Source organism: Sus scrofa, chromosome 12 (assembly GCF_000003025.6).
Source record: "Sus scrofa isolate TJ Tabasco breed Duroc chromosome 12, Sscrofa11.1, whole genome shotgun sequence".
NCBI classification, from domain to species: domain Eukaryota; kingdom Metazoa; phylum Chordata; class Mammalia; order Artiodactyla; family Suidae; genus Sus; species Sus scrofa.
In genome coordinates this window covers 46175096-46194580 of record NC_010454.4, presented here as the reverse complement: position 1 = coordinate 46194580, position 19485 = coordinate 46175096, and the positions used below count along the sequence as shown (strand labels likewise).

General features: G+C 42.5%; 1 protein-coding gene across 1 annotated transcript in view; it reads right to left on the bottom strand.

Annotated features, from left to right (window-relative positions):
- The window catches only part of EFCAB5 (EF-hand calcium binding domain 5), a 119592-nt gene that overhangs the window by 10226 nt on the left and 89881 nt on the right, over positions 1-19485 (bottom strand). The window contains exons 16-23 of the mRNA XM_013981195.2: positions 17785-18074; positions 15215-15384; positions 13547-13775; positions 12092-12247; positions 6034-6137; positions 3174-3427; positions 1676-1962; positions 917-1013 (exon numbers count right to left, since the gene is read on the bottom strand). Coding sequence (XP_013836649.2) covers positions 917-1013; positions 1676-1962; positions 3174-3427; positions 6034-6137; positions 12092-12247; positions 13547-13775; positions 15215-15384; positions 17785-18074 — 1587 coding nt within the window. The remainder of the gene's footprint in view (positions 1-916; positions 1014-1675; positions 1963-3173; positions 3428-6033; positions 6138-12091; positions 12248-13546; positions 13776-15214; positions 15385-17784; positions 18075-19485) is intronic.

Here is a 19485-nt window from a genome sequence, read left to right as displayed (position 1 = left end):
TGCGACCTATACCAACAGCTCACGGCAATGCAGGATTGGTAACCCACTGAGCAAGGCCAGGGATCGAACCCGCATCTTCATGGATACTAGTTGGTTTGTTAACCACTGAGCCACAATGAGAAATCCTTTAAGTTCATTCTTTACTGTTCCATTCACGTGAATGGCCTGGGGTCTCGGGTGGAGTAACATACACACATGGAGGAACGTGTGCTTGTATATGTACATTTACTCTTATATGTGACCAGTTCTCTGTGGCCCAAGAGCTCATCACTTTCTCCAACCTGGGAGCCTCAATGCTCTTGATTCCTGCTGATGCGCCTCCTCCAAAGAGTCTACATTACTAAAGAGACTCATAATCTATTATTTTCTTCTGTTCTTCATGGGAACTAAAGATAGTAGCTGCCTTTTTGCTTAATGTACTAGTCCCCTAGCCTCATTATAGTCCCTACTCACTTTTTTTCCCCACTATCATAAAGTTTTATTTATTTTTTATCATTTATTTATATTTTTTACCTACTGTACAGCATGGTGACCCAGTTACATTTACACGTATACATTCTTTTTTCTCACATTACATGTTCCATCATAGGTGACTAGACAGCGTTCCCAGTGCTACCAGCAAGATCCCATTGCTAATCCATCCCGAAGGCAACATTCTGCAACCATTCACTTTTGTTTTTTCAACATATAATGAACACGTAGTCAACAAATGGGAGATAAGAGATGCTTTTGAATTCTCATATGTGTGGCATAATCAGTCACTTTGGGAGTCACAGACAATGTCCCTTTCAGAAGACTATAATCAGAACTATTTTCCCCCTAAAAATTGAATTTATGAGCCACATGCTTTACTCCAATAAAAGTCTCTAGATGGCAACTGTGTAGAGATTTAGACACTAATTAAGTGGAAACTTACCTCCGATATAGTCATCAATGAGCTTTAAATTAACTTTCAGATTCCTAGCAGTTGGATCAAAGTCACAAATATTCTCAACGAGGTATCTGTTAATGTACTGTGAACAAAGAATAAATATTATGGCATCATCAGCAAGCAGAGTGCCCAATTCACCAGTTTACAAAATTCCATTTATATATACTTTAAAACAGGCAAAAACAATCTGGGGTGTTAGAAGTCAGGATTTTGGTCACCCTTGGGGTAAGCCATGTGTGTGAGGCAGGTGATGGAGAGAGCACAAAAGAGGGGTTTGGGATGGCACTAATGTTCTGCTTCTTGATCTAGGTGCCTATTACAAATATCCATTGCATAAAAATTCTTGCCTTTGTATACTTAGGATTTGTGCAGTTATGATTTGTATGTCTAAACTTGTATGGCTTCGTCTTCAATAGAGTACTTAAAAAAAAAAACCTTACTGGAGTTCCCGTTGTGGCTCCATGGTTAATGAATCCGACAAGGAACCATGAGGTTGCAGGTTCGATCCCTGGCCTCGCTAAGTGGGTTAAGGATCTGGCGTTGCTGTGAGCTGTGGTGTAGGTTGCAGATGCGGCTCGGGGATCCCACGTAGCTATGGTTCTGGCGTAAACTGGCGGCTACAGTTCCGATTAGACCTCTAGCCTGGGAACCTCCATCTGCTGCAGGTACAGCCCTAGAAAAGGCAAAAAGACACACACACACACATTTTTAAAAGAAAAAGAAAAAAGAAAAAAAAAAACTTACCAGTTTACATTTATCCCAATTTCTTAAGTCACTTGATAATTCCAACTCTGGATGGAAGAACAAGATAATCGCTTTCAGGATGTCTTGTACTAGTTTTATGTTGGCTTCCAACTCCTGGGACTTGCTGTCTGGTGGAGATTTTGGCTCTGCCAGAGGATTATAATCATAGAGCAGCAGCGACACAAAGTCCACGGAGGTAAGCAGTCGGAGGCACCCCTGTAGCTCTTGCAGCATGACCCGGAAGAAGAGAATGCCTGCCCGCTGAACCTCTCCCACATTTTCAATCTCTGGAATCAGAGAATGACATCTCAGGTTGTTGTTCAGTACACACATTACTTTTTCATAGGATTCAGAGCATAAGATAGTAAACGTTTTTTTTTGTTTGTTTTGTTTTTTGTTTTTTTCCTGGAAAATGAAGACCATATCCTATGGTTTTAAACCATCTTAGTTTAAATCTTAGTTTCTCTAGTCATGAAATCAAAGGCAAAAATGGAATTACACCTGATGAAGATCACAGGAAGAGGCTTTGAGGAAAGGTGAGAACTCCGGTTTTGGAGTTAGACCTTGGTTTGAATATCTCCCGTCCCCTTATTAGTTCTGTTGTCTCTCTGAGCCTCTTTTCCAGTTTCTGTGAGAATAGAGCCGATCCTTACTTCCCTGGTGAGAATTACAGGAGATACTATATGTAAAAATTCACAGTCCCAGGTCCCACCCATGGAATATGCTCAAAAAAACATGAATTTTCTTTTTTCCTCTTTTCCCACCCTGGGTAATAGGGAAACCTTTAAGTGTTGTCACACTGAATGCTACTCTACTAATTCCATTTATTCCATCCTAGGTAGCTGACGGTTTCTGTGTTTCCTTCTTCCCTCCCTTCTGTGTAAACGGGTTTTGTGCTAAGGGTAACCTAGTGGCTGTGGAATCACAAGGACCAGGGCCTGTTCTTGGCTCAGAGGTAGCTTGCTCTTGGGCCTTTTGAGGGCCCTTTGCTTCTTTATCTGTAAAATGAGATGTTCCTCCATGAGTTCATGCTGTATGTTGCAGGAGAAAGAACACCCAAACTGGGGTGCAAATCTAGCCTTCACCACGTGTTAACTGTGTGATTTGGTGAAAGTTGTTCTTTTCTCTGAACTTTACTTTCTTCACCTGTAAAATGAGCTATCACCATTCACTTCACAGAGTTACAGTAAGGACTAACTGAAAGAACATATTCAAAGTGCTAGATACATGATGTGGGGTCTAATAAACGCTACTTCTCCACTGCCTTTATGAGTCCTTCCGGTTCTAGCCACCCAAGAAAATGTGGTGCCTTACCCTTTGCTCTAATTTATAGACCACACCCAGCAGCCCAGGATGGCACGAAGGAAATTCTTCCACATGGAAAGCTCTATATGGTGCAACAACTCATTTTAGAAAATGCACCCTTCATTGCATTGTCTGTGATTTCCCCCAAACTTATTAAATCTATTAATTCAGACAGGCACTGTGTTCACAATACCTAAGATGTAGTTTTTCTTTATTTCTCCAGATAATTCGCCCAGTATTTCATTGCAGGCAACTTGGATCACCTTTATCATTTTCTGCAGATCTTTAAATTCTCGATAAAACAACATCTTACTCCTGCCAATGTTGACATCGAGAACTCCCAAAGCTTCTCCTGTCCTCTCACGAAGTGGAACTGCTATGTGGTTTTCTCCACAGACAGAGGCCAAAACAACCTCTGAACTGTCGGTACACTTATAGAGGAAATCTCTGAAACCAAAACCAAATAAACATAAGGAAATAAAACAACAGCCTGATCACAACATTCCACCCAAACATACCGAAACACCTTCGATCGAGTCTACTACACCCCAACCACTCCGGCCCGTCCTTGTTGCTGTTTCACCTGCCTGGATCGCTCCCGCCCTCGAGTTCAGGGGGCTCTCTCCCTCAGCTCCTCCCGGAGAAGCCCTCCCTGACCCTGCAATCTGAAGAAGCCACACCTGGAGTTCCCATTGTGGCTCAGCAGTGGTGAAACCAACTAGTATCCATGAGTACATGGATTTGATCCCTCTCCCCACTCTGGGTTAAGGATCTGCCATTGCCGTGAGCTGTGGTGTAGGTCACAGACACGGCTTGGATCCTACATCACTGTGGCTGTGGCACAGGCTATCAGCTACAGCTCCAATTCCATCCCTAGTCTGGGAAGCTCCATATGCTGGTTGTGCGCCCTTAAAAAAAAAAAAAAAAAGGCACTTTAGGAGTTCCCATCGTGGCTCAGTGGAAATGAATCTGACTAGTATCCATGAGGACACAGGTTCCATCCCTGGCCTTGCTCAGTGAGTTAAGGATCTGGCATTGCGTTGAGCTGTGATGTAGGTCGCAGATGTGGCTCGGATGGATCTGTGGCTGTGGTGTAGCCTGGAAACAACAGCTGTAGCTCTGATTTGACCCCTACCCTGGGAACCTCCATATGCTACAGGTGCAGCCCTGAAAAGACAAATAAATGAAGAAGCTAAACCTGAGTCCTGCTCCATACTAACACTCTGCCTTACTGTCTTTACCATAATTATACTCATCTGAGGGCCTTTGTTTTTATTTATAAATTGTCTTGTATTGACTGAATACCTGAAGGAACAATGAGTGTGTTAGGTCAGGTTCCCTAGAAGCAGAGCCTGAGAGAGGGATGCTCTGTGCAAACGAGGGAATGCGCTTGCTCTTAGGAGAAACCTCTACGGGTCTGAGGAAAGCAGGATAGGGTAGGGGGAAAGCTAGGTAAGAAGTGATTTCAGGTGAAGTTGAGCCTCAGCCGGATCCCAAGGGGAGCCCTGGAAGGCAAATTGTGCCCAGAATCTGCCCCATCTTGGGGCAGGGGAGAGGTCTTTTGTCAGTCATTAGAGCCCTCAGCTGCTCTGGGTGTGTGGGGGGAAGGTGTTTACACAACTCTTAGGCACTTCCTTCTGAGAGGCTCCCACGCTCCAGGGCGCTTTTCCGCAGACAGTTTCAGTGTGAGTCATCAGCAGCACGACCTGCAGGCCCTGGCGGAAATTACACGGGGTCTGGGTGGGGCATCGACAGCATCTGCTTCAGGGAGGTACCTGAGGTTTCATGGAAATGTAGTATCTCCTTTCTCTAGTGAAGCATAAACACATCTCTCTCTCTCTTTCCCCCTTTCCCTATCTGCATTGATACTGAAATGTCATTCCTTTGAGGTATGTGTAAAAATGTTGGTGCTTTGCATAGCCTCAAAAAGGACATGGGTATTTCATGACATCAACCCTACAATGATAAAGATTATGTCCTTTTGCTGCTCCTGCCCTTGCTGCAGCTGAGCCATCACTTTGTGACTGTATGATAACCATAGCAAAGACTGCATCATATTAAGCTTTCTCAGTCAACAAGTTCCATAAAAGGCATCTGCCCTAGGTTACACATGGGAATCCTAGCTTATAAGTCTGGGTGTTACAAGGACTCCTTGACCAGCACAAGAAACAACTATATGGAAAAGAGCTTAGAACTTAATGAATATTCTGGTATGAGGCCAAACTAAAATCGAATGAACATAAGTACTTAAATGTCAAATCAGCCTACTAATCTGAGATAGGATACTGCCTACACTGACTCTCTAAGAAGCAGCGGTCCTTTTTGTAATAGGTGTATTCTCCGTTAGGATCTGTTTTGCATCTGCCCACAGTTGAATAGTGTTCTTTGCATTCCACAGGTGAGATGCATTCAAGGTAATCTAGAACTGGGTACTTTTTTTTTTTTTTTTGCCATTTCTTGGGCCACTCCCGCGGCATGTGGAGGTTTCCAGGCTAGGGGTCGAATCAGAGCTGTAGCTGCCAGTCTACGCCAGAGCCACAGCAATGCAGGATCCAAGCCGCGTCTGCAACCTAATCTCAGCTCATGGCAACGCCAGATCCTTAACCCACTGAGCAAGGCCAGGGATCGAACCCGCAACCTCATGGTTCCTAGTCGGATTCGTTAACCACCGCACCACGACGGGAACTCCCAGAACTGGGTACTTTTAAAAGGCAGCTTTCTCTGCCTCCTCCCCATCTTTATCCCAGTCTGCTTTCTTTAAATAAAAAAACACATGTCTCTAGGCTAGCTAACATTAAGATGTTGAGCTCTGATAAGTGATGGGGGTGTATCTTTCATAATCATGGTGGGTTTCTGTTAATTCCATGTTTACAAGAAAATTATAGAAAATAAAATACTAAATTGAAATCTATTTTTTAAAAGGACTTTAGGAGGAAAGGACCCAGGCAGACAAAGGTCTATAGTAATTTTTTTTTAAAACCTGATCAGAATGAGAGACAGTGTGTACTAATAAGAGTCAGAAGCTGGAAATCAAACAAAACAAAGTCTCATACCTGAAGATGCACGTCTTCCGAAAGATGGTAGGGGGATTTTTGTGGATTTCTGTTAGACCCAGGTGCCCTGTGACCATCATATTGCGTAAAACATAGTCTGAATCCTTAAAAAGAGGAAGATTTTATTTCAGAGAGGAGTGATTAGCAAATCTCATCCAAGTTTTTGTGGACAAATAAGTAGAAAAAAATTAGAAAAACTTTGATGTTATGTTTTCAGACTATAGGTCAAGGTCAATATAATTTTGAGCTACAATGATCCCAAACACTTGGAGGGCCTCAGGGCATGGATCTCAGAATTTTTTTTTCTGTCCTTTCTCTTTCCATTGGTCATCCCGTCCAGACTCATGGTTTTTGTTTTGTTTTTGGTTGTTTTGGTAAAACATACACAGCAAACTATTGTAATTTTAACCATTCATAAGTATGCAATTCAGTAGCATTAAACACATTCACAGTGGAGTTCCTGTCGCAGCACAGTGGTTAAAGAATCTGACTAGGAACCATGAGGTTGCAGGTTCGATCCCTGGCCTTGCTCAGTGGGTTAAGGATCTGGCGTTGCCATGAATCTGTGGTGTAAGCTGCAGACGCGGCTCGGATCCCACATTGCTGTGGCTCTGGTGTAGGCTTGTGGCTATAGCTCCGATTGGACCCCTAGCCAGGGAACTTCCATATGCTGTGAGTGTGGCCATAGAAAAGACAAAAAAAACAAACAAACATATATATATATATATATATATATATATATATTCACAGTGTTGTATAACCAGTCAAATGGTTTGAAATATAATGTATTTACCAGCCTGGATTTCTCTTAAGCTCATATATCCAACTGCCTATTCAATATCTCCACTTAGATGTTTAATAAACATTTCAAATTATAGTTTAAAAACAATTTTTAATTAATTAATTATTTTTATTTTAATTATTTTTTATTTTTTTCCTGCTATACAGCATGGAGACCAAGTTACACATACATGTATACATTCTTTTTCCTCCCATTGTTCTGTTTCGATGTAAGTATCTAGACATAGTTCTCAATGCTGCACAGCAGGATCTCACTTGCTTATCCATTACAAAGGCAATAGTCTGCAGCTATTAACCCCAAGCTCCCAATTCCTCCTGCTCCCTCCCTCTCCTCCCGGGCAGCCACAAGTCTATTCTCCAAGTCCATGAGTTTCTTTTCTGTGGAAAAGTTCATTTGTGCTGTATATTAGATTCCAGTTATAAGTGATATATGGTATTTGTCTTTCTCTTTCTGACTTATTTCACTCAGCATGAGAGTCTCTAGTTCCAGCCATGTTGCTACAAATGGCATTATGACGTTCTTTTTTATGGCTGAGTAGTATTCCATTGTGTATATATACCACATCTTCCTAATCCAATCATCTGTTGATGGACATTTAGGTTGTTTCCATGTCTTGGCTATTGTGAATAGTGCTGCAATGAACATGCGGGTGCATGTGTCTTTTTTAAGGAAAGTTTTGTCCAGATATATGCCCAAGAGTGGGATTGCTGGGTCATATGGTAGTTCTATGTATAGGTTTCTAAGGTATCTCCATACTGTTTTCTGTAGTGGTTGTACCAGCTTACATTCCCACCAACAGTGCAGGAGGGTTCCCTTTTCTCAATCTTCTTTAATTTAGTAGGTAAGAAATTATCTTTTACTTAACTTTGTATTTATTTCATTATGAGAACAATTGAACATTTCTCCCCATGTTTATTAACCATTTGCATATGGGTTTTTGTTTACTTGGTTTTGGCTGTGCCCATGGCATGAAGTTCCAGGGTCAGGGATTGAACCCATGCCACAGCAGTGACAAGGCTGGATTTTTAACCCACTGAGCCACAACGGAATTCTGAGGTTTGGGTTGTTTTTGGGTTTTTTGTTTGCTTTTTCTTTTTCTTTTTATGGCTCCCCTGCAACATAAGGACATTTCAGGGCTGGGGGTCAAATTGGAGCCGCAGCTGAAGCCTATGCAGCAGTCACAGCAACACCGGATCTGAGCCGCATTTACAACCTATGCTGCAGCTGGTGGCAATGTGGGATCCTTAACCCACTGATCAAGGCCAGTGGTTGAACCCACATCCTCACGGACATTATGTTGGGTTCTCAACCAGCTGAGCCACAACAGAAACTCTGGGTTGGTTTATTTGTTTCATTTTGTTTGTTTGTTTTTGTTTTTGTTTTGCTTTTTAGGGCTGCCCCCACAGCATAAGGAAGTTCCCAGGCTAGGGGGTCAAATTGGAGCTACAGCTGCCAGCCTACACCACAGCCACAGCAACGCAGGATCTGAGCCGCATCTGCTACCTACACCACAGCTCACAGCAACACTGGATCCCTGACTCATTTATCAAATCCCACATCCTCATGGATTCTAGTTGGATTCATTTCCACTGTGCCACAAAGGGAACTCTGTTGTTTTTTTGTTTTTAATAAAATTATCCTTTGCTTATTTTTCTTCTGTATTTTAAAAATCTCATTTATTTTTATATAAAAGTGTTAACCCTTTAGCTATGTGGCAATTTGCTTTCACAAGCAAAGTCTGTCACAAGCAATTAATTGTATTTATAACTTTAGTGCAAGAAAGTTTTACATTTTTATGCTATCAGTGTAACCTCACTTTAATCACTTCAACCTCTGGAATAGAATCAGCCACCCTTCCCCAGACTGTGGTTGTAAATTCCCTCTCATCCTTCCTTGTCTTAGCTACTCTCATGCATTTATTCTTCTTTCAGATAAAGATTAAAATCATATGGCCAATGGAAAAAATTATATTGGAAATTTTCTTGGACTCTTGTTAAAATTAAAAATAATGTTGGAAAGAAATTATATTTTTTAAAAGTGGTCTTCTGGAGTCCCCATTGTGGCTCAATAGGAACAAACCAGACTAGTATACATGAGGATGTGGGTTCGATCCCTGGCCTCGTTCAGTGGGTTAAGGATCCAACATTGCCATGAGCTATGGTGTAGGTCACAGACGTGGTTTGGATCCCGTGTGGCTGTGGCTGTGGTATAGGCCAGCAGCTGTAGTTCCGGTTCGACCCCTAGTCTGGGAACGTCCATGTGCTGCATGTGTGGACCTAAGAAAAATGGTGGGGGGGTTCTTGTGAAAATAATCATGATATGACTTTTTACTTTGTGAAAAAAATTTCTGTCCCTTGGTAAAGTTTATCATTTGCTTCAGGTAGGACGTAAGGGTGATGAGATGAGGTGAGGTGGGGAGAATGTTCCAGGGAGCGTAACAGCATTTTTGAAGTCCCTTAGGTAGAAAAATGCTTTCTATCATGTAAAATGAAACATTAATTGTGGTATTATACACCACTCTTCTCACCACTCGAGCAGCAAGTCTGTACTGCTTAGGAAAAGAAATGTGATGAGATGGAAAGCAAAAATCACTGGCTAATCTCTGGGTTTTTTTTCTTTTTTTTTTTCAAAAGCCTATTTGATATGACTTAAGGTAGTACACTGCCCACTCATTTGCTGTTTGTTCCTCTCAAGGCCTCAAGGAAATGAGAGTCTGAGGCCTTAGTTTCCTTGCTGCTGTCAGCTGGGAGCTGACCTTAGCTCCTAGGTAAGCTCTTTGTACGCCTTCAGAACCAGCAATGGGGTTTCAACTCTTTCTCATATTGCCATCTCCAGACTTTCACCTTTCAAGGGCCACAGCCAGGAAAGGTTACCCGCTTTTAAGAACGCATATGATTAGATAAGGCCCACCTGGCTAATTCAGGACACATACCTTATCTCAAGGTCCTTAATATTAATCACATCTGCAAAATGCCTTTTGCCATTAAGGTAACATATTCACAGGTTCCAGGAATTAGGATATGGAGATCTTGGTGGGAGGAAAACATTTTTCTGCTTACCACAATGACCTATTTAACAAATGTGGTGCTCCAAAGAAATAGTTAGACATGGATGCTTTGGGGTGATGAATTAACTAAAAATAATAGTATTTATTTTATTATTGTTCACAATAAAAGAGATAGCTTGAGAAGTTCCCGTCGTGGCTCAGTGGTTAAAAAACTTGACTAGTATTGATGAGGATGAGGGTTTGATCCCTGACCTCGCTCAGTGGGTTAAAAATCCGGTGATGCCATGAGCTGTAGTGTAGGTCACAGATGCGGCTTGGCTGTGGTGTAGGCCAGCAGCTACAGCTCTGATTAGATCCCTAGCCTGGGAACCTCCATATGCTGTGGGTGTGACCCTGAAAAGACCCCCCCCCAAAAAAAGATATAGCTTGAGTTTCATACCTAAGAGAATCTGAAACTCCTATGTTCTCTCATTTGTAGTTACTATCCACAGAGTAAGAATTCCTTTTCCGGAGTTCCCGTCGTGGCGCAGTGGTTAACGAATCCGACTAGGAACCATGAGGCTGCGGGTTCGATCCCTGCCCTTGCTCAGTGGGTCAAGGTTCCGGCGTTGCCGTGAGCAACGGCGTTGCCGTGAGCTGTGGTGTAGGTCACAGACGCGGCTCGGATCCTGCGTTGCTGTGGCTCTGGCGTAGGCTGGCAGCTACAGCTCCGATTCGACCTCTAGCCCGGGAACCTCCATATGCCGCAGGAGCGGCCCAAGAAATGGCAAAAAGACAAAAAAAAAAAAAAAAAAAAAAAAAAAAAAAAAAAAAAAAAAAAAAAGAATTCCTTTTCCTCCATGACTCATTACCTTACAGGAACGTGGGCATGAGGTGAGGTGGGGTGTCTCAGAATCTATTTTACGATTCGTATCAGTCAGGGTGTTAGGAGGAAACAGATGACAGACACACCAGTACTGGGTAAGTTGAAGAGAGTTTACAAAGGGACTATTTGCGAAGGCATGGGCAGTTTTTAGAATCTCAGGCCCAATAACAATGGCAGCTGCTACCACTCAGCCTGCAGAGGTGAGGGGAGGAAGCAATGATCAGAACCTGGAAAGGACAGCTGTGTGAAGACAGCCATCTGACCAAAGGTGTGGGGCCTTCAGTCAAGCAACACAGCTAACCCAGAGCAACCTGGCAGAGGGAGAGCCATAAGGGAGATACCCCAGCCTCACTCTCCTGCCTACCAAACTCCTTTTGGTGGCTCTCGTTGGGCAAACCCAGGCAGAGGCTAAAGGGCCAAGGAATCCATTGTTTCAGTCTACTTTTTGAGACACAGAATACACAGGAGAAAGGAGGAGAGAGTAGATCTAGAGGGACTGCAAAAAGTAAAGAGGAGGCTTAGGAAGTTACCATAGTTGAATGCTTAAAAACGGTATCTCTACAGCATCCTCATCCCCTTTTAACATCGAGACCTCACCTAGTGTCTTCCACCTAGGACAAAACCCTGGCTACAGGTTTAGACAGGCTGTCCTGGTCTCTACCTCACTGCGACCCCACCCAGACCTGGCTGCCGAGTGGTGCTCCTTTCCTCCTCGGGAGATGGTCTTCATCTCCAGAAGGACAGTGACCCTTGTGGTCGCATCCACAGCATCACATTTCTAAAACTACAGACCCCTGAAGCCATCTTTCTTCCTTCCTTTCTTTCTTTCTTTCAGGGTGGGGGGGCACACCTGCAGCATATGGAAGTCCCCAGGCTAGGGGTGGAATCAGAGCTGCAGCCACAGCAAGGCGGGATCCGAGCCACATCTGTGACCTAAACCACAATTCATGGCAATGCCAGATTCCTGACCCACTGAGCCAGGGGTGGAACTGGCATCCTCGTGGATACTAGTTGGATTCATTTCCTCTTCGCCACAACTGGAACAGAGGACGATCTTGGGATGGATCATAGCCTAATAACCATATATAGTTTTAAGGATTTCCTATTGTGCCTCAGTGGGTTAAGAACCCAACTAGTATCCATGAGGATGCTGGTTCCATCCCTGGTCTTGTTCAGTGGGTTAAGGATACAGAGCTGCCGTGGCTGTGGCATAAGCCGGCAGCCGCAGCTCCAATTCAACTCCCAGCCTGGGAACTTCTGTATTCGGTAGGCACAGCCCTAAACAACAAACAAACAAAACCATGCTTTTAAAATACTAGCAAGACAATAGCATCTAGACATTCTGTTACCCAGGGGAGATCTAACACTGCCCAGCCCTGCCTACCTGCTCTAGGCCAGGCTCAATGAAATATGTAGTGATGGCAGTGATGCTGGATGTGATGATGTTGTAGAGCCAGCCGATGCCGGTGATTACAATATGGAGGATGTGCTCCCGGCTGCGGACGTAGTGATAGGCAGCACTAAAGACATTGGCAACACCCTGCAGAGACAGAAATTTTAAATTGCCTTTTCTTTTCTTTTCTTTTTTCTTTTTTTGTCTTTTTGCCTTTTCTAGGGCCGCTCCTGCGGCATATGGAGGTTCCCAGGCTAGGGGTCTAATCGGAGCTGTAGCTGCCGGCCTATGCCAGAGCCATAGCAACTCAGGATCCAAGCCGTGTCTGCAACCTACACCACAGCTCATGGCAACGCCATAGCTCATGGCAATGCCAGATCCTTCACCCACTGAGCAAGGCCAGGGATGGAACCTGCAACCTCATGGTTCCTAGTCGGATTCGTTAACCACTGAGCCAATTTGGGAACCCCATAAATTGCCTTTTCTTTTTAAAACAGTAAAACAGTTAGTTATGCATCAATTGAATTATTTTTTTAATTAATGATAATTTATTTCCTACAAATCATTCATCACTTCTCAAAAGGCAGTGTTCCAGTGTTTTCTTTTTTTTTGTTTTTTGGCTGCACCCGTGGCATGCAGAAGCTCTTGGGCCAGGGATCGAACCCATGTCATAGCAGTGACAATGCCAGAGCCTTAATCTGCTAAGCCACCAGGGAACTGCACACCTCTCTTTTTTTGAGATCTAATTTGAACATGGATACTTGAGAAACATTTAGGCTTTTCCTTCTTTCTTCATCCTCAACAATTATAACACTTAAATCAAAAACTATGGGGATCCATATCATGTTTAGCACCATCTGTGGAAAGAGCAAAGGATTTCTAGGTACGATTATTAATAAAACATAGGTCCCTTCTAAAAGTTCATTCCTACTTTTTAGGCTTTAGTTAGTAGTCTAATAGTCTAATAGCATGTTGTATAGCAGAAAATGCTATTCCTATGATCAATACAATGGGACACAATCTTTCCAGACAGGCTGAGGCATAGATGTACAACTGAGACCAAGTCCTTCCACACCTGATGGGGAATTTCTCCAAAGACTGATACATGTATGATGACACTATCTATATACATAGATTTACTCTCATCTGGTTTCAGGTTTAATTTTTTTTTTTTTTAACGGCTGCACCCATGGCCCATGGTAGTTCCCATGCCAGGGACTGAATCCGAGGTGCAGCTGCAAACTACATTGCAATTGCAGCAACACTGGATTCTTTTATCCACTGCGTTGGGCTGAGGATTGAACCTGTACCTCCACAGTGACAGTAGGCACTGCAGTTGGATTCTTAACCCCTTGCACCACAGTGGGAACTCTCAGGTTTAATTTTTTAAGAAGTATAGGAGAGGCCACCCTACTATTGACCCTGAAGAATTTTTCTATGCCTTACCTGATAGAATCTTATCTCATGGGGTAAGAAGATGTTTATTTTCTGGGGATCTCGTAAGGTGTCAACAGCCAAGACCCCAAAGATCCTCATAGATGCATCCTGAAGAGGCAGAGCCAGGAATGACCCATTTTGGTCATTCTTCTTGCGGGAATAGTTCCAGAAGTAGATGTTCCCATGGTGTTGAACCTGGGGGACGTGTATTGGCTTCCCTTCATCCACTACTGTAAAGCTGAGGCATAGGAACATGAGAATGGGAGAAAGGCACAGGACGGGGCTTTAGATTAAACCATGAAAGAAACTAGATCAATCCACTCATAATCAGGGAGTTCCTGTTGTGGCATAGAGGAAACGAATCTGACTAGTATCCATGAGGACATGGGTTCAATCCCTGGCCTTGCTCAGTGCGACAGGGATCTGGTGTTGCCGTGAGCTCTGGTATAGATCGAAGACATGGCTTGGATCCTATGTTGCTGTGGCTGTGGCTGTGGCCAGCAGCTGTAGCTCTGATTTGACCCCTAGCCTGAGAACTTCCATATGCTGCAAGTACAGTCCTGAAAAGCAAAAAAAAAAAATCCATTCATAATCATTAAGATTATATGTCAGAGAGTAGACCCAGTTTAGAGAGGAAAATTTAAAAATAAGCTTACTATGGAAAACAGTATGGAGGTACTTTAGAAAACTATACATAGAACTACCATATGATCCAGCAATCCCACTCTTGGGCATATATCCAGACAAAACTTTCCTTGAGAAAGATACATGCACATGCATGTTCATTGCAGCACTATTCACAATAGCCAAGACGTGGAAACAACCTAAATGTCCATTAACAGATGACTGGATTAGGAAGATGTGGTATATATACACAATGGAATACTACTCAGCCATAAAAAAGAACAAAATATGCCATCTGCAGCAACATGGCTGGAACTAGAGACTCTCATACTGAGTGAAATAAGTCAGAAAGAGAAAAACAAACACCATATGATATCACTTCTATCTAGAATCTAATATATGGCACAAATGAACCTTTCCACTGAAAAGAAAATCATGGACTTAGAGAATAGACTCGTGGTTGTCAAGTGGGAGGGGGAGGGAGAAGGATGGATTGGGAGCTTGGGGTTAATAGCTGCAGACTATTGCCTTTGTAATGGATAAGCAATGAGATCCTGCTGTGTAGCACTGGGAACTATATCTAGTCACTTATGATGGAGCATGATAATGTGAGAAAAAAGAATCTATACATGTATGTATAACTGGGTCACCATGCTATACAGCAGAAAATTGACAGAACACTGTAAAACAGCTATAATGAAGAAAAAAAATCATTATTAAAAAATAAAAAAATAAAAATAAGCTTAGATTGTAATGGAGAAAACATATATGAACAGGATACAGGAGACATAACTTATAGAGCAGGCAGAAATAATTGAACTGATACTGGGAAGCAGAGTCCTTCCATGGAAAACTCATGCCTAAGCGTTAGCTCTAGATACAATCAGGTGAAATCATCCAAGACTGGAACCCATCACCTGTTGCTCTGGAAACTTTGGTGACTTGAGGCATTACCCTCTTGGGCAGCTAACTAGGATTTCAAGGCTAGTTTTCTTTAGGAAAGGAATTTTTTTTTTTTGAAAGGTTAAAGCAACCTCTTGAAGAAACTCTTACCTGATCCCCTTCATGTCTCTATAAAGCACTCTGTTCAGTACAAATGGAGCATCGTCTAAAGTACAAGCTACATTCCTCAATAGAACATTCCCTCTATCAGGCAGTAGTAGGTTTTCTTCTAAGAGGGAAATGTGAGCACTGATCTTCTTGTTTCCATGGGCTTTAGAATCCTATGGCAAAATGTTTCTGATCATTTATTTGCAAACAGCCAAAGAGCTATTCTCTTTTTTTTTTTTTTTTTTTTTTTTTGTCTTATGCTGCACCCACGGCATATGGAGGTTCCCAGGCTAGGGGTCCAGTCAGAGCTGTAGCCACTGGCCTACGCCACAGCCACAGCAATGCCAGATCTAAGCCACATTCACAACCTACATCACAGCTCACGGCAATGCCAGATCCCTAACACACTGAGCAAGGCCAGGGATCAAACCTGCAACCTTATGGTTCCTGGTCGGATTCGCTAACCACCGAGCCACAATGGGAACTCTGTAAAAGCTATTCTCTTAATATGTCTCCCTTCATTAGCCAACTGGTGCATCTAACCCCAATAATTTCATTTTCTTGAATAAACAATGCAGATATTACAATTCATGGGCACTGGGAGAAAGGCTGACCCCACAGCTATTCCTGAAACCTGAGTTTTAGTGAGTGGAATAGATTTTCTCTATGCCAACCAGACTGGTTTAGTAAACAAACACACAAACAACAACAAAAAACTCTCTCAAGTCTACTTAAATTTAGAGGTTTAAAACTGAGATTGCTTTGAACCATTGTCATGTCTATGGGCTTCAGTTGAAGGTACTTATTTTAGAGAGCTGGGGCAAGAAGATGATTTCATTTCACTCATATTTCTTGATCATCTACTATGATGCGAATATGGGGGAAAACACTCTCAAGAAATTCTTAACATAGTTTGGCTATGACATTTGATTTATATCATTTCAGGGAAGGATTACTTTGGGCTCCAGGTTGCAGACTTTATGCAACTAAAATGTCTAATTAAAATAACTGAAAATTCTCTATACCTAAAATATTATCAATGACATTAAATAAGCCCCCAGAGTGAGGAGATGCTTTTTGTGCTTTTCTTTTCCCTTCTGCCTTCACTTCTTCTGATTAATAGACTAACAAAAATGCAGTAAGATGCTTCTTAGGGTACTGCAGATCTCTGAAGCAAGTTGGAACAATATTTTCTCTTCTTGATTGGTCTCCTGTTCCTGGCCATATCATTTCCTTCTGCATTGGAAAAGGCAGCCATTCAGATGAATCCACAATCAAATGTTGCTATTTAGCTGAGATGAGTGACGTAGTTCCCCCAAACCAATGGAAGCTGTGATATATGTAGAAGAGTCCCATGCTGTTTCTACCTGGGAGGAGTAGCAAGGTGGACGTGTCTGAGGAGACAGCAGAGCTGTGGACAGTGGCCCATTCCAGGTCATGTGTTTTGTTTTGTTTTGATTTTGGCTGTGCCTCCGGCATGTGGAAGTTCCCCCGGCCAGGGATCGAACCCAAGCCACAGCAGTAACCTGAGCCACAATAGTGACAATGCTGAGTCCTTAACTGTTAGGCCACCAGGGAACTCCCAGGTCATGTGTTTTAAGTGACAGGATTCTCTCTTTTAAAATTTTATTAGGGTATAGTTGATTTACAATGATGTATTAGCTTCAGGTTTACAGCAAAGTGAATCAGTTATACATGTACATATATCTAGCCTTTTTTCCTCCATAGGTTATTACACAACATCAAGTAGGCCTCCCTGTGCTATACAGTAGGTCCTTGGTAGTTATTTATTTTATATACAGTAGTGTGCATGACAGGATTCTGTAATAGTCTTAGCTTATTTTTAGGCAGCACCATGAAATATTGTGTCATGTTGGATTCTACTTTATAATGACTTTATGATTTAAATAATTCCTTTTAAACCTGGCTCCCAAAACATGCAGGGGAAATGTAGCTTGAATTGCTTGTATATCTCCTTAATGGTAATATTTTTAACGTAACTTTGTTGTCTCTTCTAAGCTCATTTGACTCTTGGTACAAATGAAATTAGAAATCCCAAGACATAATTCTGTTTCTTATACCTTTCCTCTCTGCTTCTATCTTGCCAACCTGCAATCATTCCAGCTACATCTTTCCTAGGCTTTGGGTCACTGTAATGCATCGAATGAATAAAACATCTATAGAAGTACCCAGTGATGTCGCAAGAGAATTTAATGTGTTCCTCCTTTAAGACCATTGAACATCACCTACTGTAAGGAAATTTTTTTTCCTTTTATTTCTTTTTTTTTTTTTTTGCTTTTTAGGGCCGCACCCACCGCATATGGAGCTTCCCAGGCTAGGGGTCAAATCGGAGCTGAAGCTGCCGGCCTACACTACAGCCACAGCAATGCAGGATCGGAGGCGCATCTTCGACCTACACCACAGCTCACAGCAACACTGGATCCTTAGCCCACTGAGCGAGGCCAGGGATCAAACCCGAATCCTCATGAATCCTAGTTGGCTTCCTTAACAGCTGAGCCACAAAGGAAACTCCAGGAAATTTTTTCTTTTATATGTCATTTTAGAAAACTCACCTGGGTGAGGGCCTTAAAGGTCTCAGTATACACTGGATCCAAGGATACTCCACTTGTCTCTGCAGCTCGTTGGATTTGGTGTAGCCATTTCTGTCTGGCACAATTCCTCAAACTCTCCACATGGCTCCTTTCTAAAGCACTCATCAGAAACTCCACAACGTTTTCCAGAATGTGATCTTCATTGCCCCTGAGTTCAGATACAACCAATTCTATGTATTTCTGAAACTGTTTTGAAGACAGCCTCACTTCATGATCAGGGTGTGGCTTTGGAAATTGGATGTGTAGTTTAGCTAAAAGACATAAACACAAAACCAAGAACTAATCTAAAGTTCATTCATCTGTGGGGGGAATTTTCATCCTCCTCTCTTCCAGTAAATCGAAGTTCCTGACAACTGCTTCTCATAGAAAACCAGGTATATCAAAGTCACCTCTAAGCCCAACAGAATATCTTATAGTGACTTCCTATGCTGAACTCAAGAAGATACCCATGTCCTCTGTGTTTGTGTTGTTTTGTTTTTTAAAATTCTACCACTCAGCCAAGTGAAACCCCAGGGTCAACTTTGACTACTTTCTGCCTTTTACCGTCCATATCCAGTGGACCACACAATCCTATGCTGTTGGTCTTTGGCAACGGATTTTATGGCCACAAAAGATACAATATATACAATATAGTTTGCTTTTTTTTTTTTTTTTTTTTTTTTTTTTGCTTTTCAGGACTACATCTGCAGTATATGGAGGTTCCCAGGCTAGGAGTTGAGTCAGAGGTACAGCTGCTGGCCTACAGCACAGCCACAGCAACGCAGGATCCAAGCTGCATCTGCAACTTACACCACAGCTCATGGTAAACACCAGATCCTTAACCCACTGAGTGAGGCCAGGGATCGAACCCACAACCTCATAGTTACCAGTCAGATTCGTTTCCACTGTGCCATTACGGGAACTCCAACATAGTTTGCTTTTCTAAAATTCAACATTATGCTACCATATCCACCCATGCTTTTCCTGTAGCTGTGACTCATTCATTTTCACCACTATATTCCCCACCATTCTGTGAGGATACCACTGTTGGTTGATTTATTCTCCTGTCAGTGAGTGTGTAGGTTGTCTCCAGTATTTTGCTCTTATGAACAATGCTATGAGCATTTTTTTTTTTTTTTTTTTGTCTTTTTGCCATTTCTTGGGCCGCTGCCGCGGCATATGGAGGTTCCCAGGCTAGGGGTCGAATCGGAGCTGTAGCCACCGGCCTACGCCAGAGCCACAGCAACGCGGGATCCGAGCCATGTCTGCAACCTACACCACAGCTCACGGCAACGCTGGATCGTTAACCCACTGAGCAAGGGCAGGGACCGAACCCGCAACCTCATGGTTCCTAGTCGGATTCGTTAACCACTGCGCCACGACGGGAACTCCATATGAGCATTTTTGTACAGCTTTCCTGGTATACATGCACAAACTTTTTTTTTTAATATATTTACTGTAAATTAATAGGTCCGAAGGTATGGGCTCTTCCCCTTTAAACTTCAAAATCCCTCCTTCCTCAAGAAGGTTTCTATCATGACTTCTCTCCTTCTCCTGTAAGACAATAGGATCCATTCTATATCATTTATTTGACAATTAACAAATACTGCCTGGTACTTTTAATCATCTTATTACATGAAAGGTTCTCATTTCTGTAATTGGGATTTTTGTTGATGTTTGTTC